At 44.6% G+C, this 27,712-nt stretch overlaps 1 protein-coding gene across 6 annotated transcripts in view; it reads left to right on the plus strand.

Moving 5' to 3' along the window:
- Nucleotides 1–27,712, plus strand: part of WWP2 (WW domain containing E3 ubiquitin protein ligase 2) — a 461,427-nt gene that overhangs the window by 325,379 nt on the left and 108,336 nt on the right. For all 6 annotated transcript variants that reach the window (XM_069216846.1, XM_069216845.1, XM_069216843.1 and 3 more), the window contains 2 exons: nt 11,658–11,747; nt 15,666–15,840. In XM_069216846.1, coding sequence (XP_069072947.1) covers nt 11,658–11,747; nt 15,666–15,840 — 265 coding nt within the window. The remainder of the gene's footprint in view (nt 1–11,657; nt 11,748–15,665; nt 15,841–27,712) is intronic.

Raw genomic sequence — 27,712 nt, forward strand, 5'->3', positions numbered from 1 at the left:
ATGTCTAATGACCCTACTTATGTGAGGTTGCATCTGGTATAGGTGGGGGCATTGTGATTATGAAGTTCAGGACCCACTAGGGGTGTATTATTATATGAGGGTGTCATCCATCTACCTGCTGTATATATTTGTAATTTAATGTGTAGTGTTAAGTGTGTGTATAATAAATGTACTTTTCCTTTTTAAAAAGAAAAACAGTGGGTAAACAATAATTCATTGTGTTGTTGCATGCAAGTGAATGGGGAGTACTAGCCCACACCACCTCCAGGGGGCCTTGGACTGCTCTGTTTCGCTACCCTGAGAGAATCAAGTGCTAAAATGCAGTACTCGGTTCCCATTGAGAAGAGAATTACGGACCTATTACTGGTCAAGGACTTGCAGCATTTGCAGCTAATAACACAATTTCTTACAGACCCCATCCCACCACTCTGCCTGTAAAGAGAAGGTGTAAGGGTGAAAAAATGCCAGTTGAATCCCTTGCAGGTCTTCAGCCACGGAACTGTTTCGTCAACTGATCCAGATGAGTCCCAAATTTTCTGGGCAGTCGTCAATCCTGCAATAAATCAAGGCCTTCTGTGAGGCCATGTTGCAAATTTTCACTGCGCTTCTGGCTCTCTCTGTCATGCCTTCGGGCCCATTGGTCCACAGTGTCCTCCGGTAAGGTTACTGTTGATAGGTGCATCCCTAGTGCCATTTGTTCCCTTTTGACTGTCACCGGGCCTATACCGACAATTGCACAGACTTCTACCTTTGCCCGAGATCAACGCTGATTGCTGCTACTACAGTGCTGGTCCCTTTGCCACTGATACCAGAAGATGATCTATTGCTGACATAAGTATCAGACCTGAACCGACCTCAACTCAAGCCCGGCCAATATTGTGCTGAAAATAACAAAAGCACAACCAGTCATCATGCAACCTGTTTCAGACCCAGTGCAGTGGCAATGTTGATCCTACTAGCAGTGGCTCCATTATCTCTTTGGTTCCAATTCTGACCCCATAGAAGAGCAGGAGGCACCACAAGGTGTTGCTGATGGGGCTATTTTGTGCCTCCTCTCACTATAATGGTGATGCCTTATATATTGATTAAAAAATGCCAGTGGGCTTGACACCCCACCTGAAACTGAGCTTAACTCACAAACTGGGCCACAACATAGAGCGCCTCATTTGCAGTGGTAGTCCAGAAGGCAACTCATGTGCTTTAATTGCAGTTACCATCAGTTGAGACCAAAACAATTGTTCTAACTGATTTTTCAGCCTGGGCCTGCGACTTCTGAGTCTTTGCTTTCTTTTAACAATGCTCTCATTGATAATTTGATGGCCACATGGTTGAAGCCTTGTTCTTGTTCTTGTTCGCCTTTGAATAGGCAGGTGGACAGACGTCACAGACCAGCACCCAGTCATCTCAATTTTCTCACCAAGTACCCCACCCCAGAGACTCTTATTGTGCAGGCCCAGACCAGCAAGGTGAACCCTAATTAATTTTCCACTACTCCTCTGGATAGTGACTTTAAGAAGATTGACTCTCGAAATGTGGATGTTTTTGTCAACCAGACTAGCGCTGCACCCTATAAAAGCTCTTTGCTTGCTGGGCTGTTACATGCATGCTCTTTGGGACATGGAAAAGCAAGGTCTTGCTGGCAGTCCTTCTAGACTTTAAGGCCTCTTTGGCCCAGGCAATTCATGATGGGTAGGACATGACCAAGCATGTAATCCATGATGGTCAAGATACTACAGAATGCCTGAAGAGGCCAGTCGGTACTAGAGTTGTCCTTCATCAGCATGTATGGGTGTTTTCCACAGAAGGTTCTGGCAATGTACAGACCATCCTCATTGATATGCCTGTTTATGGGTCCTGTGTTTCTGTGAGAAGGCAAACTGAGGGGGAGCGCTTTAAGGATAACAGAGCAGCACCACTCTCCTTGGGGCAGTTGACCCCTACAAAACGGTTTCTTTATCAATTTAGAAAGTTTAGAGACTATTCCAGAGGGCTTGCGTATAGACAGAAAAAGCCTTCCCAATCAGTGGAACAGACACCCATATTCTTTTGCGGCCATGGACCCGGCAGGCAGCTTGAACGCCTGCGGGAGCATCAGTATTCCAATTTCTCTTCCCTTGCTACAGTGGCAACCAAACCACTCTTAATTTGTCCTTAGTGGTGCATGCCCAACCAGTGGGGGGGTTGGGGACTCTTTTGTTCTTCCCCACCCATTACCCATCTCACACCAAAGTGAATTTCAGCCCAGCACCTGTCTATTCTGTTACAGGAGGTGTGTTTTTCCTCTCAAAGGGTGCTATCAAGAGAGTGCTGGACTCTGATAGAAGAGGAGGTTCTTACTCTTGGTATCTCCTCATTCCACAAATGGATGGGGGCCACAGGCCTCTTCTGGACAGTCAGTTTCTGAATACCTTTCTGCGGAAGAAAACATTTAAAATATTTATGCGACCCAGATCCTATCTGCACTGGACTTTGGTGACTGGATGGTGTCCTTGAACCTGCATGATATGTATTTTAATATTCCCTTTTCTGCAGTCGCACAGACCTTATCTTAGGTTTAAGGTGGGACTAGAGCATTTTCTGTTTGCTGTGCTCTCCTTTGGTCTCACCAGCACCCTTCGGGCATTTACAGAAGTGATGATGCGGTTCGTTGCTATCCTCGGAGGTCAGAGTACTAGTATTCCCATACCTCGATAACTGGGTGTTGAGGGAACCATCACCAGTCAGACACAAACCACCTACGGGCGACGACGGACCTCTTGAAATCATTGGGATTCAAAGTTAACAAGCTGAAGTCCTACCTGCTTTCGTCACAGAGGACAAGTTTGTGGCCTGAATGTGTGCATTTGCAAGGCTGACCCATTACAAGCAAAACTGTTGGACATCCTATTATTTGTTTTATCGCTGACTCAGCAAGACCTGGCAGGGGGCACTATTAGAGATTATTTATCAGCCCTTTCAACCTTTCCACGTTTACTGAATGAACCACCCTTGTTTAAACCACCTGTGATGAGGTTTATTGCAGGTTTTACACAGATTTTCCTTCCCCAAACAATTTTGGTGCTGCAGTGGTTCTTGATGTTTCTCATGTGTATGCCCTTCGAGCTGATTCATAGCTGCTCGCTGCGTCTTTGGACCTTAAAGACAGTCTTCCTCATATCGATTAGGATAGCTCGTCGCATGAGTGAACCCTTTTTTTTTTCCAACTGCCTTACACCACCTTTTTCCCGGGCAAGCTGGTGCTGAGGACTGAGGGGCATTCTTATCAAAAGTTGTGACATCCTTCCACATCAGGCAATCCATCACTCCGTCAGCATTCTTTGCCCCTTCAGCTGTGAAAGAGCAGAGGCTCCATCGTTTGGACCCCAGTAGGGCTTTAAGCTTTCAAATTGATCATACCAAGGACCATCTGTGGATAATCAGATTTTTGGGAGGATCTCTGGAGCAAAGATAAGGAGAGTGATGCAGAAGAGGAACTTGTTGATGTGGATTATGTTGTATTAAGTTCTACTATGCATGGGCCAGGAAGCAGCCTCTGGAAGGTCTGAGAGCCCATTTCACCAGGGCTAAAACTTATACCACTGCATTGGCTCTCAGAGTGCCTGTCCTAGACATCTGCTTGACTGCTGTATGGGTATACAAAGTTTTACTGCCTAGACAACTAGGTCCATCAGGAGGGTCTGACTCCAGTCCCCAGGCCCTCCACCTGCAGTAGTACTGTTTTGGTATCTATTCTAAGGTGAGGAATTTACACTTCAGCAGAACCAATTATTTACATTTGGTAAAACTATTATTTGTAAATACTCTATCTAGCAGCAGATTAATCACGACCCTCACCATTCTGTAGAGTGGCCTCTTTATAACATCTAAAAAGGTCTGAAGTAAGGATTCAGCACACTGTTCCCAAAACTTGTTTGTGCACGCACAGAAAAGGAAAAGACGTAAGCGCATCGGGTGGTGCTTATATGCGGTGCCTCCTAGTGGGACATAGAACACTGCCATGGAGAAAGGTTTTGGGATCCAGTCGGGTGCCTGGGAAGTAACCAGAAACAGCATTACCGAAGGTAAGTAATTTGTTCTTCAAACCTAAGAATTATTTGATTCAAATACTAAACAAGATCATCAGTAAACATTTTGTAACATTTTGACTTCCACATTTATTGGTTAGGTATATCCAAAGAGATTGTGCTAGTTCCAACTTCATTTGCTCCTGTTGTAGATTGTGCAGCAATCACAATTACGTTTTCATACATGTGTTATGTATTTATGAGGGACTTCATACCTGCAAATTCTGACTATTTCTGCTGTTCTTGCACATGATATTGGAATTGTAAAGGATGCCCATAGCAGCCAGGTTCTTGGGTTCACTGCCTTCACTCAAGAAAAGGGTACCACCATGCTTCAACTTGCATGAAGACTCCGGCACAATAACGCCCTCCGAGACGTACTAAGAGTACATTTGGTACAGACCTCCCTTTCTTACGGCCAACTTGAGGTGGCTTCTCTGAGGTCTCCTAGACTTCCTCTATCAAGGCTTCACAGAATGGCAGTGCTTTATCTAACACCTGCTGTTGTGCTGATAAGCTTACGTGAGGCGGCTCATGTAACTATTTCCCCTAATAATATCTGGTATCAAAGATACCATCTTTGTATAACTTTAAAAAATGATTTGTGCGGGTTGAAGGCAAAGGTTGCAGCTCTGGCTCTCAACTTATTTGCTTCCATTAGTTGAGGGTATTGAATGTGCTCTTTAAGTTTTTGTGCACCGCCCGTGCTTAGTTCCAGCTTGGCACCTGCAAAGGCCCGATGTCTGTTTTTAGCTGTTGTCTCTTCCTTTATCCAGTATCATATGAACTTGTTCTTCTCTCGTCATGCACACGCTAGCTCTTAAATGTCTCGTTTCTGCAGCCTGCCATTTTTGGCTATGAAACCTCTTTTTGTTACATGATTCGTGTCTACCCTGCCCTGTGCGCTTAAGTTGTTTAGGTTGCATAGTGCCCTACAGTATGCCACGGCACTGCTTCCACAAGTGATGAGAGTAGGTAACTAGATACTCTGAGCTGTACAGACACACGTGCTAGCCAAACGTAGGGTGCCTGGACTGAGCCAAGTTCCGGCTTGCACAGTTGACTCTGCAAGAACATATTGACTCTTTATACCTGCATCATCTCTTTCCTGTCCGACAAGGCTCACACAGAGATCCCATGTTCTTTACTTTGCTCGGGGCTGCCTCAACAAACATCTGCAGCAGATGTGAGAACAAAGGGGCATCTCTTGTGGTAGTCGCTGTGTTTTGGGCGATACAGGACGGAGGGTGACTCATAAATAAACATAGAAGCCGGTGGAGAACAAGGACAGTCTTGTTGACTGCCACATCACCTCTTTTGGGGGGTGTTTGAGAACAAAGGCAAATAATGGGGCAGGAATTGTGTGCCCATGACTTTATTCTGCTTACTTTCTCAGTGAAGGGGGGAGCAGAGTGAGGCAGCTGCTCAGCCACATGTTTGCCATCACTAACAACTCATTAACCATCCATGCTTACATAGTACTAGGAGCATATGAAAAAACCAAAATTCTGTCTAGTCGTTACACTGCATTGTTTGTGATATCAATAATGGTACAGTATGTGTTGCTTGCCGCAAAGCGTTTCAACACCTTTAGAGGGGTGGTAAGAGTTATATAAATCAAGTTTACAGTTACAATCCTTTTACTGTTCATTACAATATTTCTTGTCACTCTTCTTCTTTACCCATACCAAGATGCTTTCTCTTCCCAGGATAATATGGATAGGGTTTTAGTTCCTGGTGCCGACAGATGTTTTCTTATTCCTTAGGTAGGATTGAAAGAAACAGTTATTGTCCTGTAACTACATGTATCCAGCATTGGTAACTTTCCTTCATTTACTTGCATTCTTTGAAGTATCCTGCACGTAGAACAAATGTAACACGATGACCTGTGCCCCTCCTTGTTTGAGCCTTTCTTTTGTGGCCAGTGAGTTGAATAGCCGTAAGCCAAACCCTTATCTTCAGCATTTAAAGCACAAGTGTACTGAGATAACATTGTGCTGCATCATATAGGAATGTGGGCCGCAGGTGAAGGATACTAACCTGGACATACAGGTAACTAACCTCTTCCTCTCCAGTACTGCGTCCCTCATAGTTTCACATCCTTTTATTTAGCATAACAAGCATTAAAGAGGGCAGAGGGAGTGGCACTCACGTCAGTGAAAGTGTCTCTGCACCATCGTCTGTCCCACAGTTGCTTCCCTCATAGACATGACATCCAAGCAATATTTCTTAATGAAAGTGGGTTTTAATTTGCAGTTCACTAGAATTTTATATCCTCCCTCCAAATGGGGTTCTGTGGTTGCTGCCATTCCTCAGATGTAATGTACTGACATTCTCCCTAGTGCCCCCCTGTTGCCTTTACCATGGAAAATAGCCATGCTCAAAGAGACCTTTCTGGGTGTGCTTTTTTGGGAAGCATAGTCCATTAGAAAATTGTCCAAACTTTACAAAATGCTGTTTTCCCAAATTCTTGCTTCCTGTGTAATGACCTCTCCAAAGGCGAGGAAGGCTGTTCAAAGAATGTAGATAACCTCACCACTTAGTTAGAATGGGATTATCCTGTTGTTGTTTTTTTTAAGTACAAATCTTAGGTGAATCTTAAGAACAACTTTGACTCTAAAGAAGCTAGTGTACAGCTCTTTGTTGGAAAACACTTTTAATTTGTAGATGCATCTGGCAGAAACCGTTGCAACAATGCTTGGGTTTGCTGTAGATGGGAGCAGGGAATTCTCGGTTGTAACATATGTTCTTTTACTATAAACCTTCATAGTGTCTATTATGGTACCTCCTTTCTATAGGATAGAATAAGAGCTCTGGATTGGACTGCCTGTGTCATTCTTCCTTAATAAGGTGATTAAATACATAGGCCATCTCTTGGATTCTTCAGACCATGTTCTGTTGCTTGTAGTAGGAGTTTTCTGATATGAAAGGTATCACATTGTGCCTCATTTAAATGTATAAACTTATTTCGAATTAGAATGGTTCAGTCATTCGTAGGATGCATAGCGGCTTTATTCACCCAGGTGCATTATTAGGGTATTGATTCACCCTGTTGTATATATGACCTATTTCTGATAGTTGTTTCTTCATTATATGGAAGGCCTATTTGTGTCAGACTCGGGCCCTGAGCAAATGCCGCAGTGGGCGTGGTACACTGACAATGAGAGTGAGGTTTCAATGTATTTTTTGCTGCTAGATACTAAAACACAACTTTTAATAGACTTACGGACTTCAATGAGATAATCACTTCTCCCAAAATGGAGGTCCTAACTCGAGAAAGCTCATCCTCTGAAGAGCAATGTCACGTTTCTGTCGTATTACAAAAAGCACAGCAAACAGTACGGCCAGCGACCTCGGGCACTAGGTCGAAGAAAAATATTTGGTCTGTTAGCAGCCACCTGGTGGGGCAGGAGAACCAGAAATTAAACTTTCTAAGCAGATTAACAGCCAAGTAGGAGAGTGAGAGGCAGCCGTTTGGTTGATGATGCATGGACCCCACAAGACCACCTCTTTCTTCCTGCCACTAGCCCTCCTTGAAATGCAAACCCTACCTTGCTGAGAGGTGAATTGCTCCAGCCTGTCCAATGGTAAGGTACATTACCTCTATCATGTCCTCAACCAGTCCCTACCACCTCAGTCTTCAAGCCATCAGCCTCCTTAACTATAGTTCGCCCATCTGCCCACTGAAATGTAATGAGCTGAGAGGGTGCTGGTCAGTGGCCTCCCTATCAAAATGCTATGCCCAGTAATATGAAAACGTCTACGGCTGCTTGACCATAATCCCCAGAACCTCTACCTCAGTCTTTTACTCAAGAATGGCGCTATCCTGCCAGGTAGGGGCAAAAACAAGATGCTGTACAAAATGAAAAACTGCTTGGGGCACAGGCGAGATACTAGGAGAGGAGACACACAGGGTAAAGGAGCACCAGCTTTGTAATGCATCTTTCTACAGATGGCTCATGCAAAAGTCTGTGTATATCAATTTGAAGAGGACAGTGCTTTGCTAAACGTCTGTTACTGTAGAGTTCATGGGACCTATGTATCACAAATAGTCCTTTTTTTTAGAGCTTTTAAGAGAGACATGCTTATGTGAAAACCTTAAGTGCTTTGCTAAGAGTCCTTTCCAGAGATTTGAACGGGAACGTTTATTGCCAAAGGTCATCTTCTCAAGGTTGGAAGAATGGTAGACTTTGGTAGGACACCTTTCAAGAGACTCATGCATAACATCTGAAAAGACACATTTGCTTGGATAGAGATTTGAACAGAGCTAATCTTTGCAAGACGTGCTTGCCTGAAGATTAGAAGAAGGGCTAGAATATTGAGTTAAGGAGGCTGATTATAAATGCTTTCGTCTGTGAGTTTGATGTTGCTCTTAACTTTCTAGCCTTCCTTTGACAATGGCTTTGAAGAGACCCATTTTTGGGTAGTTATTTATGGTCAGTTTCCTTACAAGGGACACCAACCCCTTTAAAGACTGCTCCTTTCTTGTCATTCCCTTACATTTTTACAGAGAAGTGTTTCTCAATAAGATGTATTTTCCTTTGACATTGGTGAGCTATATATTTTGTTGGAATTGCATTCTATTTTGGTGTCTGTGATGGGTCCACATCACACGAATGTGCTAACAGAATAAGAACTTTTGTAAATGTTTGAGTGATCCTTAATTCAGCTCATTCTGATAGCCCAAAACTGAAGTTATGAGGATTTAAGAAATTGTGCAGATTCCATCTCTACTAAAAATAAAGTCTGTTAATTTAGTGTTTATTAGCACATATTCTTAAAGGCTTGAAAATTCAGTCTCAGGAGAACTGTTGGGGCACGTGTTTCTTGTCTTTCCTATTTTTTTTCTTGATGATCATTGTTGATTATTCATGATTATACACACTTGCTAAAACAGGTTGAGAATGAGATCCCCCAATAGGTTATAATATGAATAGAATAATTCTTAATGTAGTCTTTTCAGTGATCAGGTAGCCGTACAGTTAATCAGTTATTTTGTAGAAGGGTTTGAATGAAGTTGTAAGAAAAGGATTTGACAAGTTGCTAACTGGGTACAGCTTTTATTCATTGGTTCCAAAATATACGGGAGAGTTGAAGATTGTAGACCAAAACACAGCCGACACATGTTTTGCCCTCTATGGTGTATCCACCTAAGGCTTCCTCAGGGCTTTGTAGTATTCAGATAAAGTAACACTTCATGTCGTGAACGGTCATTGCAGTAGTCATGTGTAGCAGCATATCGTGTCGTATATGGTCCAAATACCAAATATTAGTTCAAAATAGAAAAACGGCACTCGTTTGCCGTGTCCACGTCTTAGTATGTCGCCATCTTGAAAAAAAGAAGAGAACTTTTGTAAATGTTTGAGTGATCCTTAATTCAGCTCATTCTGATAGCCCAAAACTGAAGTTATGAGGATTTAAGAAATTGTGCAGATTCCATCCCTACAAAACATAAAGGGGTTCATTACGACCTTGGCGGGCGGCATCAGCCGCCCGCCGAGATCGGACTGCCGGGTGACCGCCAATGCAGCCGCACTCCCGCCGCAGCCATTTGGAGATCCCCGCTGGGCCGCAACACAGGAGCCGGCTCCAAATGGAGCCGGCGGAGTTGCGGCTGTACGACTGGTGCAGTTGTACCCGTCACGCTTTTCACTGTCTGCTATGCAGACAGTGAAAAGCTCCATGGGCCCCCAGGGACCCTGCGACTCCCCTTTCCGCCAGCCTTTTCCTGGCGGTTCAAACCACCAGGAAAAGGCTGGCGGGAGGGTGACTCGTAATCCCCTGGGCTGCGCTGCTAGCAGCGCTGCCCAGGCGGATTATCACCGCCGGGGCAAATGTGGTGGAATACCGCCGGCCCCGGTGGTGCGACCGTGGCGCTTCCGCCTCGGTCGTAATAGGCCAGGAAGTACCGCCAGCCTGTTGGTGGTGCTTCCGTCATTTTAGCCCTGGCGGTCTCGTACCACCAGGGTCAAAATGACCCCCATAGTCTGTTAATATAGTGTTTATTAGCACGTATTCTTAAAGGCTTGAAAGTTCAGTCCAGAAGAAATGTTGGGGCACGTGTTTCTTGTCTTTCCTAGTTTTTTTTTAATGATTATTGTTGATTATTCATGATTGTACACTTGCTAAAACAGTAGTGTGCCCATTTATGTTGTTCCTGCTGGGTATCGGGAGGTAATTGAATTGGTTGGAGGTCCTAGATCGAGCTGAAGGTGTTGTCACACTCTATTGAAATGTAAATCAGAGTGCAAATGATATCCAACAGCAGTGGTCTTCAAAATGTGTGACAAGCTCCCACCTGTTGGCACAATGGACTGTCCAAGAGAGTGTAAGGCTCTAAAAAAAAATGGCAGCCGACAGAGGTTTACCCAGAAACATCACAACTGTCTCTTAAACCCCATGTTATTTTAAAGTAATACTTGAACAAATAGTCTCTTAAAAAGAAAGAAGCATCACCCCAAGGACCTTGATGCATAGATAAAGAATACCCTACGCTGGCCGTGCAGTAGACAGCCAATCACCCAATGCAGGGAAGAAATGCTTACCCATACAGTTAGAACTCTATCATCATCTCCCAGTGAAACACAATTTACCTACACACTAAACTACTCAACCTGATATTGAACATAATCCACTAACCTCATACAGTCAAACACCAACAAACAACAAACTTGCTTGATAATTTTCTCATTTCCACAACAAGTGACACCCAGGTAGAGAATGCAAATGGTCATTAATCCTATATAAATGAGAACAACGTGACAAATGTTAAATATGTTTAATGTGAAGAATTGCAAGTTAAGATTAAGCAGCGTTTCTTGGACTATATATACACACAGGGACCCCTCAAATCCTTTAGACATTCAACAGACTAGATTTATTGTAAAGCAACAGAGAACATGGTTGTTGATTTTCCTTTCAATCTGCAACTCATTTTCCTTCTCTGCGATTTCACTTGAATGTTTAACTCACTTGCAATGTTTTACACTACAGATCCTTGATGAGTACTCTGGAATTTCAGCTTTAATTCACATTTCCTGTGGGAAATGCCTTATTAAAGTATTTCAGCTTGTTAACAGAACTTAACGTTTTATTAAGTTGTTTCTACATTCCGCATTTGATTCGTGTTGGTGAAGTGGGAGTGTTAAGGTTTGTAGTGTGTTGGGATGATGGAGATCTGTTGATGGTATTTAATAGTGGTGCTCACCAGTGTATATTTGAAAGAAGTGCAATTTGGAGCAGCTCGCTTCCTGGCACTGATCTTTCATGGTCAGAAACGCTTAAAGGACCACTTTGTAAGTACAATACAGTAAAGTATAACTAATACAGATGTTAGGTATTTAACCTGCAAGTATTATGGAAACTTCCTTTTTTTTAATATGTCCTTTGTGACTGTTATACTTCATGTTAGGAACTTAGAAGACCCCTTTTGTGAAATGAAGTATTTGAAGGCTTCTCATAGAAAAGTGAAGACACCCTGTATGAGCCTAAAATAAAGCATATTTCCTTTTTGATTTGGATGCTGTTTTCATTAAACGTAGTCTGCATGTTTCATAACTTACTTTTACAAGATCTTGCTTATTTGTGATGTAGGTGGGAACAGCGTGAGCTGACTAACAGGAGGGTGTACTACGTGGACCACAATACTAAGACAACGACATGGGAAAGACCTCTTCCTCAAGGGTACGTTGTTATGTTGCACTTCTGGTGAGACAAGTGTAGGAGGATCTAGTTCTTAATCAAGTGTGTCAATAGTTGTGATACATCATTGCTTTAAATTGTGGTCAAAGAGAAACCGATTTCAGTGACAAAAACTATGCGCAATTCAGGGTTTTCCCGTAGTTTTGCTGTAGAGCGCAAATCTTGGGATAACCTTGCATCACTTAGACTACTGTTTCTCATCTTTCCTTTTGTTTACAACTTTTCATTCTTTGACATGCGTAGGCCTTGGGTGCACTAAAGTACTTTAAGAAAACTTTAATCAGCAGCCATCTCCCTGGAAATCTGCAAAGAGAGGAAAATGAGTAACACTGAAACTTCCATGCCTCGTGTTACTACCCTGCTCCCACTGGGCCGGTTGGAACCCAACAGGAACAATTAAAAAGGTGTCTAAGGGCAAAAGACCCAAAGACTTAGTCCAAAAAGAAACACTTAAATTGTAATGAGGAGTCCATTGAACACCAGACATTGAAAACTAGAGACCTAAGATGACCATGCAAGATGTGCACTTTGCTGACTCATAGGAAATGTGAAGGAGGGGTTCTGGCTGCACTCCTGTTTTTGAAACTGAATGCTCAATTAATAATTTTCTTTTAACACCACTAGGGAATGGCACATCAGTAACTAAGAGAGGGTGAAAGCCAAAGTTAAGGGTGACAGACTGTCAGACATCCACCATTCACTACATCCAAACCACAACAGAATTAATGGCAAAAACTGAGCTGTCACCTCTAGCCGATTAAAATCTCCTAGTCACGCCAAGAAATCATTTTAACTCTGTACCCAAATACCCTGTCAATGGTGATTAAGGATTCCTTATTCTCTGCTATGACTGTACAAATGTTGCTTTTCTGTAATTTGTTGGTGACTCCGGATGGGCACTGATTTTTTTTTATACCAGCTTTATTAGGGTTTTATAACATGAACCACACGGTGTATCTGCCGACACATGTTGGCTGAGTAAACATATCGATACAAGCATGAATTTCACCCCAGTCTTCCCAATGTGCTGCAGTGGGTCTCTTATGAAGTCCCTGTTTTAGGGGGGAGGAGGGGTCCTAGGATGTGTGTTCACCTTTCTTCATACTTCTAACAGGAAGATAGCAAGAAGTGGGGACACAGGCAAGGCTTGGATCCTTCAGGGCTGTATGGTTCCTGATGTGGACACGCAATTGTCTACTTGGCTAAGCAACAAAGTAATGGTGACCCTAGTTAAGGCCAAGTGAAAAAATCCACAAAGGCACACCCAGGTACATTCATTAACATACCTGTATTAAAGTAAAACATATATAAGTCCCCCTTGTGTTCGAGCTCAGTGAATACATGTATAATTACCTCTTGCAGAAATACAATAGAACGAATTCTAGAGATAGAAGTTTCATTAAAAGTTACACACGCCTTTTAATTTTCAGGTAAATGGGGTGTGCCACCAGGAAGATCCAAAAATATTTATATATACTCAAATGTACGTCAAATCAGCCATTTATTAGGCATAAGGGTTATAGGTGTCACAATAGCATTTTCCTTCCACATATTTTTAAAGTGGCACAAGGCTCGCAGACACTCTGATTCTACATTCCAGAAGCACACTTAAACAGTGTGCATTTAACTGAAATTGATAGTCCCCTCTACAAATAAGTAAGGCTAATTGGTTTTAAGCCAGGCTCAGTTCTTCAGGGAATGTACATTTCCAAAGGCTTGTGGGATGAAGGCATTTGTAATGACATCAGTGCCAAGTCGGACTCTGAAAGGCATTGCTGGTCTCGTTCCAAGACATGGGAGGGATCCATACAGACCACAAGAAACTGAGAAAAATCATCACAATGAGACTACTTGACCACCTTCCCCACCTGATTTATCCGCACCAGAATGGTTCTATATCAGGTTGATCTATTACACCTAACATCCTTTAACTCTAACAAGTACTTGAAAAAGTGGCAACTCGATGGCCCTATGCGGGATGCGTGGTGCTGGACTTGGAGAAAGCGTTTGATACTGTTGACTGGGAGTACATGTTCACAACCCTGACCACATTGGGCATAGATGGGAGACTGCAGAGACTCATCCGACTCTTTTATTTGGAGCCCACAGCACGAGTGAAGATCATGCAGTGCATCTCGGCTCAATTCCGAGTAAGCAGGGGCAGGCTCCAAGGCTGTCCCCTCTAATGCTGCTCTTTGCCCTCATGATGGAACTACTCGCACAGAGGCTTAGGCAGGAAGGACAGGACTGGGGTATACCGCTGGAAGGACCAAAGCATGTGGGCTTGCTATATGTATACTATGTGTAGGACATACCTGAGGGCCTAGATAAGGTTACAGACATACTGGCAAGATTATGCGCCGCCTCAGGCTGGGGGTCAACAGGTCAAAAACTTGCCTGTTTACTGTTCACCCGGAATGCCCACCACAACACTTTGTGGTTGATACACACTCACTCTGCTGGAAATTGCCACCTTTCGATACTTGGGAATTAGGATATATCATGCCCCAAAGTCCTCATAGATGGTAATCTCACAAAAGCCATTGCCTTCCTCTACCCACAGATTGCGTTCTGGAGTACACTCCCGCACACAGTGCAAGGTATGGTGGCCCTGTCAAAAATGGTGATACGACCTCGGCTTTTGTACTGTTTCCACAATTTCCCAGTGAATATACCCGTAGCACCTTTCATACTTTACATGGAATGTTGAGAGGCTTCCTGTGGAATAAAGGTAGGCGACAAATAGCATTGTGCAAGATGCAGTTTCTGGTGGAGAGGGCAGGCTTTGGGTCTCTAAACTGTGAACATTATTACCTGCCATCACAACCACAGTGGCACACATGCTGGTGTATGGAAGAGTGGTGACATCGAAGGTGGTCTGAGTATGAACCTTGGGAGACACTGGTCCATTTTGAACAGGTCAAGGGATGATAGAGACCGCCAGGTGGGGCATTTCCTGGTTTATGGCTGATTGTTGGCCAAGCTTTGACGGCTGTGGCAACTCACTGATATGGAACTCAATCAGCACCCTCTCATACATTAGATGCATGCTGTAGGCGATGGCCATCGACTAATAAGGTGGCTGACACGAGCCCTGTCACATTTATTACAAGATCCCCTGCTGTTATTACGCATGACGTGGGAAGGAGGGGAATTAGTGAAAAATGAATTTAGGTTGTGTGCCTGCTATTGTCCAGGCATGAGCGAGTGGAAAATTACAGATAAGAAAAACTATTTTTTCTGTGAATTATTCTGTGAATTATTGATAGATCCATCATTCATCTAAAATGTCTTGCCCTTCTCACATAAAGTCTGAATCCACAAAGACCTTCCATAAAGATCTCCTGCAGCCATATGCAGATTGTTTGGTTTCTTCCCATCTGCTGTGCTCACTGTGTCTGTCCAAGCTTACAAAAGGAATTGCCTGCAAAAAGGCTCCAGTGTGGCCCAGTGTCCTCTAACCAAACAGTGCCTTCGCTGGTGTAGAGTTTTTCTCTTCTGTTTCTTCTTCACTGCTGGCCCTTGCCAAAACTTTTGGACCTCTGAAGACGTTGTGGGCATCGCTTGTAGCTTTTGCTCGCTTGACTGATTTTCTTCTCCATAACAATACTGAGTCACAAGGTAAATTTATTTTCTGGTCACAGCCAACCTCTTGGCTGCCATATTCACTAACGGGTCAGACTTACCTGTGGCCTTAGCCTTGTGGAGCTTGGCCATTGCCTTCATTGACAAGATTACTTTGGTCCCAATAACCATCTGAGTTGTGCATCTGATGATTTGATGCCCTCTTTTCTTCCCAATATAGGTCGTTATGTGTCTGTTTGCCATCGCTGTATTGCAGCAGAATGATTAAAAAAATTGTTTTTGGTCTCTTTAGTTCCCTTTTCTTACTTTTCCTAGATGGGAGAAACGGGTGGACCCTCGTGGCAGATACTACTATGTGGATCACAATACAAAGACCACCACGTGGCAGAGGCCGACGGCGGAGTATGTGAGAAACTATGAGCAGTGGCAGTCCCAGCGCAGCCAGCTGCAAGGCGCCATGGAGCATTTCAGCCAAAGATTTCTCTACCAGGTAAAAGAATTATTGGTTTATCGATTAAATAAAATATTTCATAATTCGTGTATCTTTATGTATTTTTATTGTATGCTTGTTTCTGTATTTTGTGTATAGTTGTGATGCTCAGATTGTAGAAATTGCTTAGACCAGGACCCCCAGTTTCCAGTTTGGGGGAGGGGGACACTGAAGTCAAAAGGTTAAGAACTGCTGATTTAAACAGATTGGCCAAGAAGGTTTGAATTAAATCTTAAGTTGAAATAGGCTTTTAGTTGCCTCACCCTGTTAGTAATAGAGGGCCTTGTGTACAAAGTGTTATAACGGTCGCAAACGGTTGCATTTTGTAAATGTGAGGGTTTAGGACCACTAAACCACCTTTTTGTAAACGTTCTAAACCCACTGAACTATTCAGGAAAGGTTTTCCAAATGTTATATGGGTTCAGGAAACATTAAGCATTCGCCATTTGGAAGGGGCATTTTAAGTGTGTTTCTTCTGGAGACCAATTCCTTAAGGTATGTATTTAATGTTTAGCAACCAAAATCCAGCCGCAAACATTAATACTTTATTACCAACTTAAAGGATGTGGTAACCCATTTCCAAACGAGAAAGGGTCCCCAAGTGATTGCTTTCTCTTGGGCACCCTTTACCCTCTGTCAATAGTGAAAAAATATGTTAGACTATAGGCAGTGGTCCCAAGTTTCTAAACTTTTCAATTTGCCTTTTTTAAATGTATCCCGCTTTTTCTTTTAGGAAAACAGGCTGCAGTTAAAAAAGAGAGGACGGTTTTATTCAGAAGCAATCACAGAAACAGTGGCGTGCTCAACACAGCAAGCCACCATGCCTGTGACTGTAGCCAACTGTAGTGGGTTTGCAATGTACCTCACTAATATTTATGAAGTAGGTCACATTGCGACACATTACAATTCTGTATTTTGCGAACTGACCTATTAATACACAGGTTGTTCCATAAAATAAGAATGGATTTGGTAGAAGTCTGAGTGCACATTGCGATCTCCTTTACCTATTGCATCCTTTATGCGTGAGGCCCTTAATGCTTTATCAATGGGGCTGTTGTGGGGGGTTGTCAATGTATATCTAAAAGGGCCTACTCAATGAGAGATTTTCAGGATACTTCCATAAGACAAAGCTGCATACAGGACATATAACTGAAACTCATTTACACAGATGGTGGTTAGCCTGATATCCTGAAGATGTAGTGTGGATCTACACCCACAATGGACTCCCTTCTTTTAAAATATTGAAACTAATCTGGGAGCAGAGAGACTTATGTAAGACTGATTCCAGGTTGCGCACTTTGATGACCCTTATACTGTTTGTTATCCTTAGTTTCCTGACAACCTTCTGAACCCCCCATAGCAGTCTATATCTATTGTGTATAGCAAACGTAAAGCGACTGAGGGGTGGTGAATTGGTGAAGGGAACAGAGACTAAGGCCCTCATTTTAACAATGGCGGTAAAGGCCCAGCAGAATGCAGAGCCGGGACATTGCTGACGGCTCCACATAAAGCCGCCGTCAGTGCCGCTGTGCGGCTGGTGCTGCAGCAGCTGTCGCGCAGATCACTGCCCAGAAATCGGGCAGTGACCTCTGCGAGGGGGCACTGCACGTGGGCACCTGCACTACCCATGCCAAGTGCATGGGAAGTGCCAGAGCACCCCTTCTGCCAGCCTTTCCCTGCCAGGGAAAGGCTGGAGGAACAAGGGTTCATTATCCGGAATGATTTCTGCCATTGTCAGGCTGCCTGTTGGCGTTAGCGGAGGGGCTGCCACCGGCGGCCCTCCCTTGTACATTATGTGGTGGTTCAGACCGCCATGCCGGTGGCAGTATTTACCGCCGCCGCTGGCATCGTGGTCTGAACCACCATGTTCATTATGAGGGCCTAAGTACCTGAAGTAAAAGATTACAAACTTTGCTTTATAGAACATGTATGAATACACCTGTAGACAATCTTTAAAAACAGCTGTGGATGTGGGAAACCGCTACTGACCTTAGTAGTTAGTCAAAAAGAAGCGTTTTTTTATAGATCTTTTTATTCTGGGCTTGGGTATTCTCTAATAACACATTTCTGCAAAATAAATACAAATATGTGTTTTTTAAAGTGCTTTTTGCATTCTCCGTTGGCCAAAACCTATTATATTCTGGAGTTGAAAGTTGTAGTATTTGCTTCCCTTGCCGTCTGTTAAAGATTTTTTTGTAAAAATAGTAATGATTCCAACGTTATAAAACATGTATCATCCCTAAATCAGGGCGCAGAGTTGATTAGATTTTAGTAAAGCTTGTTCTAGTGGATTTGGGGGTCTACAGAAAAAAATAATCTATACAGTGAAGTTGTCGAAGCGAGCAGATTAAACACATTTCATGTCCAATTGATTTATCAGAAAAGATTAGATTTGGAGACAACATTGTTTGGACTCAGAATGGTTTTCTTTAAGAAACCTTTGAAAAGAAGCATTCTAATAAAACGTTTGGCCTTGTAGACGTGATCGAAAATAGCAATTAAATACCCTGATGATTCATGAGGCAGTACCGGTACCACCAGTGAAAGGACTTTATAGTTAACGTAAAGGTGCTACCAACTCACCATGGTTCACAGCGCTTGCCAGGACTACACCCATTACTGTGCTGAAGAGTAATCCGTGTCACAGATGTTCTTCATAAGAGCTGCAGCATTCATCCCCCACCACGCTATAGAGTGCTGCCACTGGGTCCACGTAAGGTTGACCACAGGCACTACAGTATGTTCGCCATCAGTGCTTTGAGGCCTGCCATCTTGTACGAGGATCCTCCTCTAGCGCTTTCAGAATCCCAGTGTTTACTTGCATACAGGGCGTCCCTCAGATCTGCCCGCGTATAGTGGGGGAACTTCAGGTGTCAGTGCTGTCTCGTCCAAGGCCTTTGCTCAAGGCCAGAGAGGGGCGGAGCAAGAGGTGAAGCTGGTGAGGTCAGTGCCGCTGTTCGTATGTGCACCAGCGCCTAGAGTGAGGTAGAAGAGTGCCCTTTGTACACAGCCGATACTCACGTGAAGGCAATGCAGCCGACTTCCTTGGAGCCGCCCCTTATGCTGCCTCCCAACCTGATGCTAGCTGTAGCAAGGATGTTGGGAGAGGGATGTAAGGACCTGTAACCATGACAGGGTGTGTGCCAGGCTTGTCAGGGTAGTAAGTGCCACACAAGGTCAGATACAATACAATAGTAAATGGTCCTTCACTCTTCTTAAACGTTGAAAAAGGTTGAACTCCGTGGGGTCCTTGCCCTTTATAAGAAGTTCCCTATTTTGGTTTATTTTGATTTAAAAGCAAATCAGCTTGACTTGCGGCAATACTTTCACAGGACAGCGAGAGGTTATGGGCCCCAGGTCTAGTATTTAGCACCTATAGACAGCCTCCTTGGATATTGCCAGTTATAGTTTGGCACCAGAATAACGTCACTGATATTGTGGAAGGGCGATTGGTTTATAGTATTTTTATATCATTTACCAGTCTTCTGCTAATGGCCCTGCTGAGCTTTGGAAGTTTGTTGACCACTTACGGGGCCTCGAGACAGGTTCCTATAAATGAGTTCTGTACCAAGGGTAATTTTGCAGACCCTCCCAATGCAAGCTTTGTAGAAGCGCCCCGGCGGCAGCAGTGCGTGCCTCACCACAGAGACCAGGCCCAGGCTAGCAGTCACAGTGGAGCAGAGGGGCAGAAGTCTCCACTCCCAGTGAGGGCCCAGCTCTGCAGTTTCTCAGGTACCAGGCACGAACTCCACAGTCACAACAACGTGGGGTCTTACTGGTGAGGTAGCCACTCCTGAGGTGGTGGAATATCAGGGAGGCCCTCACCATAGTTTCCAGGGAGGCTCAATTGTTTTCAGTTTTGTCTAGATATTATTACGTAAATGCATTTTCCAGTGAAATATGTCCGAGTCCATTAAAGTCCGTCATAGTTGCCATTAGGGGGTATTTAAATGTGTGGCAGTACTGAGACAGCAGTGAGAGCCCTCAGGAGTGGTTCACAAATTACCTAGTGCTTAATTTGTAAATAAAAACGTGCCGGTGCCAAGGCCCTTCTCTGAAACCGACCGCTGCTGCAATTAAATGTGCGAACACGGAGTACGGAGGCAGCTAATACTGAAGCCATCTCGGGCCTCTTCAATCAATTTACAGCCACTCGCGGTCCCTTCAGCTCACTCCTGCCTGCAGCTTTTTGCTTCCTCCCTCTGTGATGCTTTTTCGTTTTTCTCTTCCTCCGTCATCCCATATGTCTTTTGCTCGCATAAATGCTTGAGGCAGAAAAATAAGCGCCGGCCCTAAAAAATAAGTGCGGGTGCTCTGCACCGCAAACAACAACCTCAAGTTAAGCACTGAAATTACCATACAGGGCACATGGTCCAATGTTTCCATTTGTTGGCGGATAAAACCGATGGAAGCCACACACCATTATGTTACACTGCACCCGCGAAAAATGCCTTAAAAGTAAAAAAAAAAAAAAAACGAAAAAAATCCATGCAAGATACATAGAGCGTGTTTTGAATGGATCTTCTGTTGCGCAGCTGGAGAGAAAAAACAATCCCGAGAACAGACTGTGCCAGTGCCCTCTTCAGAGATGTTGTGTGGGTGTGACTTCCCCTTGGAGTTTGGAAATCCTCTTGTTTACTATACCTGGAGTAAACCAGCGGTGCTCGATGGGTAATTCACACCCTAGTCTGTGAATCGGGCCGCTGCCCTTTCCCAGCAAGGTGCTGGCTTTGCGCTTGCAGAGGGAGTGTAAGTGCAGACCTCGCGCAGTGATCTGATCCAGGCCTGCGTGTGCACACATGAACTCTAAACATCTCCGAGTTAGTGCAGGGGCTGAAGGCGGCAGAGCTCAGAAACAGAGGCCGGTAGTAGCCTCTTCGGAGCGCTGCTCTAACAAAACGTGCTCCAACTCCGAGATTTTTAGGAACCTCCCGCGCAGTGCTTAATTTGTAAATAGCAAGGTGCCGGTGCTCAAATCTCTCCTCTGAAACATGCGGCTGCTGCAATGAAATGTGGGAATTCTAAAGCCATTTCGGGCCACTTCATTCAATTTAAAGCTCCCCCCCCCGCCCCACGGCCCTCAACAACAAGTGCCGGTGCTCAGCACCGGAAACAAGAATCACAAATTAAGCACTGCTCCCGCGTCGGCGCAGTGCAAACACTGATCCGAACAGGCACCCGGACAAGTGCAGTGAAGTCTGCGTGTACCCGCAGAAGCCCATGAAAAACTGACTGATTAACTCGTAGATACACGAGCCTTACCCATGCTAAATGTTCGTTCCTGAAACAGCAACGAAATCACGGCTTACTTCCACCACAAGATCTCAGGGAAATAGCTTAGCACTCCTTTAAAAGGAAATATTGTTTTGCAAAGTAACTCGGCTTGCTTTACATAAACGATGTTAGTTCCGCTACAGTGGAAGACTGGCACAGAGCAGAGATTTTCTGCAGCCGGCCATGTGGTACGAGACTGAAAATAGTTTTTATGCAACATCACGTTATCTTTGCACCATGGTAACACATTTGACGAGACTTCTCTTTTCAAGGGCTCACTTTTGGGTGAAAGTTTCCGTCCCTGCCTTGTGGGCATCAGACCCCAGAAATTTGGCATGAATTCACATAAAAGTTAGTTTTTTGTTGTTGCTTTAATTACAAAACGGTATTTCGTGAACTGCATTACAGTTGTCCTTAAGCTTAAGTGAAACGGCGAAAGGGCACGCTAGGAGTCACTGGGCCACTGCTGGCAGCCGAACCAGGTGTAATATCCATATAGTGCTTCTCAGCCCTCCACGCGAGCGCAGAGAAGTGCTGTCCCCTTCGCTGGGGCTGCACGAGACGCAGGCCCGAGGAGCGCTGCTGCAGCGCACAGCACGAGCCATGAATAGGGGTCTGTTCCAGATGGCAGGCAGACGGAAACTGACACCTGGAGGGGAAGACGGCCGGCGCTTGGCACCGGCTCACCGTCTGCCCCCTCCATTGTGAAATGTCAGCGCGGTGCTCCGCGCGCGCAGGGCTCCTGGTGCTGGTGAGATCACGCGGCGCGCGCACAGACCAGAGCCTTGTGGCTGCTGCTCGGCTTGGCACGCTCCCCAAAACGTTTTACTTTCCTCTTCCTCCCCACACCTAATTGATTTAGGAGAAGGATCACTTCCAGGGATAGCGGGCGTTGGTCGCAAGGTCGGGCGGCGCATTTCAGAAAGTTGGAGGTCATCTTGGTGTAACTCTTCGAGGGTCCCTAAGTACGGAGAGCGAGCCTCACATTATGTCCATGGAAGGGGGAGACCAGGGGCGGTGCAGTGAGGCCCCCAACCCTCCATGGCCTCCTCAACTGTTCCGGAGGGGGCCATTTAACCCAATACTAATGAATAGATATGGGAGACTAAGGGAGCCCTCTTCAGATTCTGCAGTGAGGCCCCATCATTCTGTGTTACCCCACTGAGGAAAACCAAACATGCATTCGGTTTATCACTGTCTTTTCATGCAAGATCAAAAGTGCCCAGAGGAACTCCTGATCTTGGGCATGAGCCAAATACCACCATCCGCCAGGCAGCGAGCCCTGCAGAGTGTTTTGCGAAGGGGATCCCGAATCACTGCTGATGGAGCAATTTTCAGAGTGGGGCTTCTGGCCATCAACAGCACTTCACTAAAGGCGTAGGTGTTGTTAAAAAAAATAGCTCATGCATAAAGAGCGAGTGCACGAAAAGGTCCAGGTTGGGAGAGAAACGGTGCATTTCACACCCCATTTTTACAGCTATACAGCGACATGTGTGAAGTTTTATTATCATTCCTAGATTGCACATGCTTGCTAAAATAGGTTTATGACGGTGCTAAATCGTTAGAAACAACCACTGTACCCTGCATCTCATTTGCGGCAAAGGCCTCAATCCGTTTCAGAGTTTATGACAAAGGTTAGTTTTAAAGGCAAAGCTAGGGAGCCGGGGTTCTTCAAGATGACTGGGCATTGGACTGCGAGCCCCCCACCTCCAGATAAACGGAGTCTATCCAACCTCTGCCTGCAGTTGGACAATGCAGACACGTGAAATGAAGCTGATGGCCCTAGCCAGGCTCATTGTAGGTGGGCTTTGACTGTTAGTACATTGGTGCACTCCGTTACAAAACCTCACCAACAGGGGCACACACAATGCCTCGTGGGGGTCAAGGGACATTTGCGCCCGCATTTTGCACCCCTGGGGTACTATGGTATTACAGAAGGGACTACACACCTTTATGCGGCTCCTTCCGTAATACTGATAGGGTTGGGGCACATGTAGTGCCAGCGCGTTCTTGAGGGGCCGCCCCCCCCTATTTGCACGGAGGTGTGCCCCCATGCAAATGAGGGAATCACTTTGCCTCTGTGCCCCCACCATAGTTAGCACACCAGCTCTGAGGCAAAGGCACACTGACAGTTTACCACAGAGACGTGGGGCACTGTCAGTGTGCACCCTGAGAGCAGCCTTCTGGAGAGGAGGAAGGGAGTCACGTGGACCCACCAGACACCCCCATACGGCCACTGCACCTGCCTGCAGGGGGATCTCTCTGCCCGCTTTAAAGTGCAGGAGACTGCCCCCTGCCGTGTGACATAGAGCGCGACTTGTGAGCAGCGGCGCTGTCTTTCACTGAATGGGCAACCCCCGCACACCCACCCCCCCACTGAATGCGCCCCCACCCCCCCTCCGGCCAAGTGCTGGTTCACAGCCACCCTGGGGCAGCACGTTCATGATAATAGAGCATACTAGCCTGGTCTGCGGCAGGCGCACCTTTCTAAAGCTTCACCGTGGCGCAAAGTGCGCAGTGCATCCTTTGCATAATACGGGCCCAGCATGGAACACCCAGAAAGTGAATTCATTATGCCTCAGAGGAAAGCATCGTGAACACTGAGACCGGCAAAGGGGTTCCTGTTTTTCTCTTTCAGATTTATGAGTGCGACAAGCAAGGAAGTTGTGGCAAAAACAGAGGGTAGGGCCAATTGCTCTTGCCGTGGGTACTATGGAAAAACAAATGACAATTCTTTTGGTGTAAGCCCTCACTGTCTGCTCCTCCAAAGAGTAGACACTGGAAAAAGGCATCTTAAAGTGACACCGAGAGGTCATTTAATACTGCACCATTTTGAATGATGCCCAAAATCCATTTCTCCCCATATAGTTCCACAAATCTTTTTATTTCCATTATAAGTATTGTGTGGCTAGTTTCTGTAATTTCATGTAATTTCAGAAGTTGCCTCATTCCGAGACATAGAAATATTGTATACAAAAAAAAAAAAAAAAAGTAGCCTCCACCAACACGGTTGTGTTGTTAGTAATAAAAAGCCTGACTGTGCCAGATAAATACTGCTATCAGAGGAACTGTTCACCCACTAGAAATAACATCCCACAGTGCTGCTCTGCAATAGGAAAACAGCCCTTAACTGCATGATGAATTAGTGTTCTCGGACTATTGGGCCAAGGGTTACTAAGTGCCCGGCATTGCACCAGAGGCAGGTCCCAGTCGAGCAGTGCTTGCTGCACGAGGCCATATCACGCCCCTGCCTGCTCTTGTCAGATTGCTCGGCCTCAGTAGGATGCCACGTACTTTCATACATCATTTGCACGTGGGGGCTTGTTGCATGCTTTGATGCAGTTTTACCGTGTCTCCGCACGCGCTGCGAGTGCCAGTATGTATGATAAAAGGGAAATGGCTTCGTAGCTCAATGGTGCTTTGCAGTTGCCTATATCAAGCTTTTACTTGTGGGTTTTCAACCGTGTTGATTCTGAATGAAAACAGGACATAAAAGGAAATCCAGAACAGGTCGATTTTAACCTTGTATGAATCGCAGAAACAGGAGCCAATGTTTAGAACTTTTCTGAGATAGTTGGAAATGCAAGTGAAGTTTAGTTTGTAACGAAAACCGGTGTTTTGTCTATACAAACATCTGAAACTCGTTATGTTGTAGTTGCCCGCTCCTTTCACAAACCGGTATCTCTATCACGGTGTCGGTGGCTCAGAGTTACATAAAATCCCTCACTCAGTAGTCAGACAGGAAACGAAAACATAGCCCTCCATGTTAGAATAGCGAGCAACAATCCGTCAGAAGACGTTGCCTGGCATTTAATAGGCTGCCTTTGAAAACAAAGCACATGCTGCTGGAAGAAAACACGTTTCAGTAGCTTCTTTTTTGCAAATTCAGGGTTCAGGGGAGTTCATATATCTTTTCTGCAGCCGGAGCTGTCTCATTGGCTACCAGGCATGATTTGAATATTAGGTGTCCGGCCAGTGACTCATCAGTTCGGCATGATTTGGCCTCAGGTGTGCTGCTTTGTAAATGCTTGACATAGCGTGCTGCATTATTACAGTTACACTGTATCTTTGGCATGCAGGGGTTGAAATGGGGGGAAATCTGAACTCTTACTCTGGTTCCCTGATGAAAAATATGTGTAATGAATGGTCTTGTGGTTTATCGTTTTACGTATAATATATATGCTAGCCTTGTCACCCTCAGCCTCTTCTGTTTCCTCCAACAAATCAGGACCCGAAAGCTGGAAGCCATTAATTGGTGTTTTTAAAAAAAATAAATAAATAAGTACATCAGCCTTTTTTTGTGGTTTGTTTCTTCTTATATTATTTTTAGTTCTGGACTAGAAACCACGTTAGTTGTCTTGCCAGTCTCAGGCAGTGATTATAGTAAAAAAAAATCATAAACAAGCATTGGAAAAGCCACTAGGTCTGGCTTTGGCAAGCCTGTAATCATTTTTTTTAATGAATCCGTTTTTTTGCAAACGTATGCAATAGCCATTAAATCCGTAAAGATAATGTAAAATAAAAATGCTGCTGCCTGAACTGGCGTATCTGCAAAAAATAAGAAAACATGAAAGTAGAAATGAACACAGAAATTGGCCTAGCATCCCTAGCCTTGAAGAAGGCTACTTTTAAGTAGATGTGCAGAAGCCAAACGTTGCCACTCTCAATGAAGAGAGCCTGTGGCTAAAGTGGGTTGATTCACTGCCTCATACTGTAAGCTGTGGTGGATGGAAGCAAAACGTGAATGACACTTGAACAATCCAAGGGCTGAAGTGGGCTCACCAAAAGAGGGAGAGGGGAGAAAGACAGAGTCACATGTACACAATCACTGGAAAACAATGTTTTAAGACTTATGTTTCTGGCTCAGACACACAAACTCACTGAAATTCACCATGTACACAGACCATTATATGTGTTGGCCTCCATGTGGTTCTCTTGATAGCTCTTTGGGTTTCTTTGCTAATGGCAAATTGATATGTATGTTTTTTATACGTATATCTATAAACTATGTGTGTATTTTATGAATTTTTGGGATAACCTGAGGCTGACGTATAAGCTATCTTTAAGCCACACCAAACAAAAATGGCATCCATATATACCTACATTGGTACATTGAGGGTTTTTTGCCTCAACCCTCTTCATTCATTCGCCTGACCAGCTCTTCTTCACATTTTGCTCAGACATTTCACAGCATGCAGCATGGAACAATGGGTCAGTCTACTTCAGCCAATTAGCTCTCTTGCATTGTGACAGCATATTAGCGGATCACATGTTAACTTAGCCCAACAAAGAACTGCACTTCAGTGCCCGACTTGGTGAGCCAATACCATACTTTGCCAATGTTTTCTTTATTTTTTCATCTTTATGTGTTTAAAGTATGTTTTTGCGTTACACCAATTCAAAGCCAATAGCGTCTTTTCTTTGTACCATTAAGAATCCTATTTTCCTGCTATATATATTAAACTATAAGGGCTTATATAACTGTTCTACGAGCATCCTTCTGCTAGAATCCATATTGCTGTATTAAAATCATATCTGATGGTTACGTTTTTCATCTAAAAACTTTATTGAAAGCATAAGACCTCCAAGATTAGACAGCAGCATGTTTTATTTTTCTGTTTATTTTTATGGCACGTACATGCAATATCAAATATAGCAACTACATCAGGCTTGCTATGGTCAGACCTAGTAGCTTTGCCAAGGCTTGCTTTACCTGGAAAGCCAGTCAAGATCTTGAGATATTCCTCCTTATTTTATTTTTTTCAAGAGATGTTCTTGTTCATCACAGTCATAGATCATGGAAATGTGTTTGTCACGTGGTTGTAGATAAACAAGCTGGGCATACTCCTGCCATCTAGTGTCAGCTCGCACTGTTGTAACTTGTTTGTCTTCGAAGGACTCTTTGGAGTGATGGGGTATCGGTGACTCCTTTTATGGTAGTGAACATGCATGGGCACCGACTCCATTGTTAGATAGCTTTTCTCCACCATCGGGTTCGATGTGTTGGATGCTGAATGTCGTAGTCCCAGGACCTGTTGCATCCATCCCATCACTGAGAAGATTTCTGCTGTGACATTCCTTCCGTCTTTTCTCTTCTTCGATTAACCCACTCGGAATATCGTTGTTGAAGACCCGGACTCCCGGTCCTCGGAGCGCCCTGACCCTTTGGAGCCCTGCACCTTCTTGCCTACTCCAGAGAACAAAGAGGCATAGAGGGTGATGGGATGGATGCCCTTCAAGAGATGCCCTCAGTACCACTCGAGGTAATCATGGACCAACCTCCAGCCTGTCTGTAATTTGTGCCTCTTGCCAGAGCATGACAAACCAGCTGTGACTTCAGCTCTGACTGTAGAAGCAAGTAGACCCGTAGGCAGACAGGTGCTGGGCTCACAACACAATGTACCGCTCATAGTCTGAGAAGCCGGACATCTTCGTTAAAGCTAACGCCCTTGCCCATCAGCCAGCCTCTAAATCAAAGGATCTGAGTCTTTTAAGCTGGAAATGGAGAAAGTCTCCTTAAGATACCTGACTACTGCAGTCAACCCCAGACCTCACACTAAATTCACACATAGACCTTTGAGAATGATCAACACTCAGA

Source organism: Pleurodeles waltl, chromosome 12 (assembly GCF_031143425.1).
Source record: "Pleurodeles waltl isolate 20211129_DDA chromosome 12, aPleWal1.hap1.20221129, whole genome shotgun sequence".
Lineage (NCBI taxonomy): Eukaryota > Metazoa > Chordata > Amphibia > Caudata > Salamandridae > Pleurodeles > Pleurodeles waltl.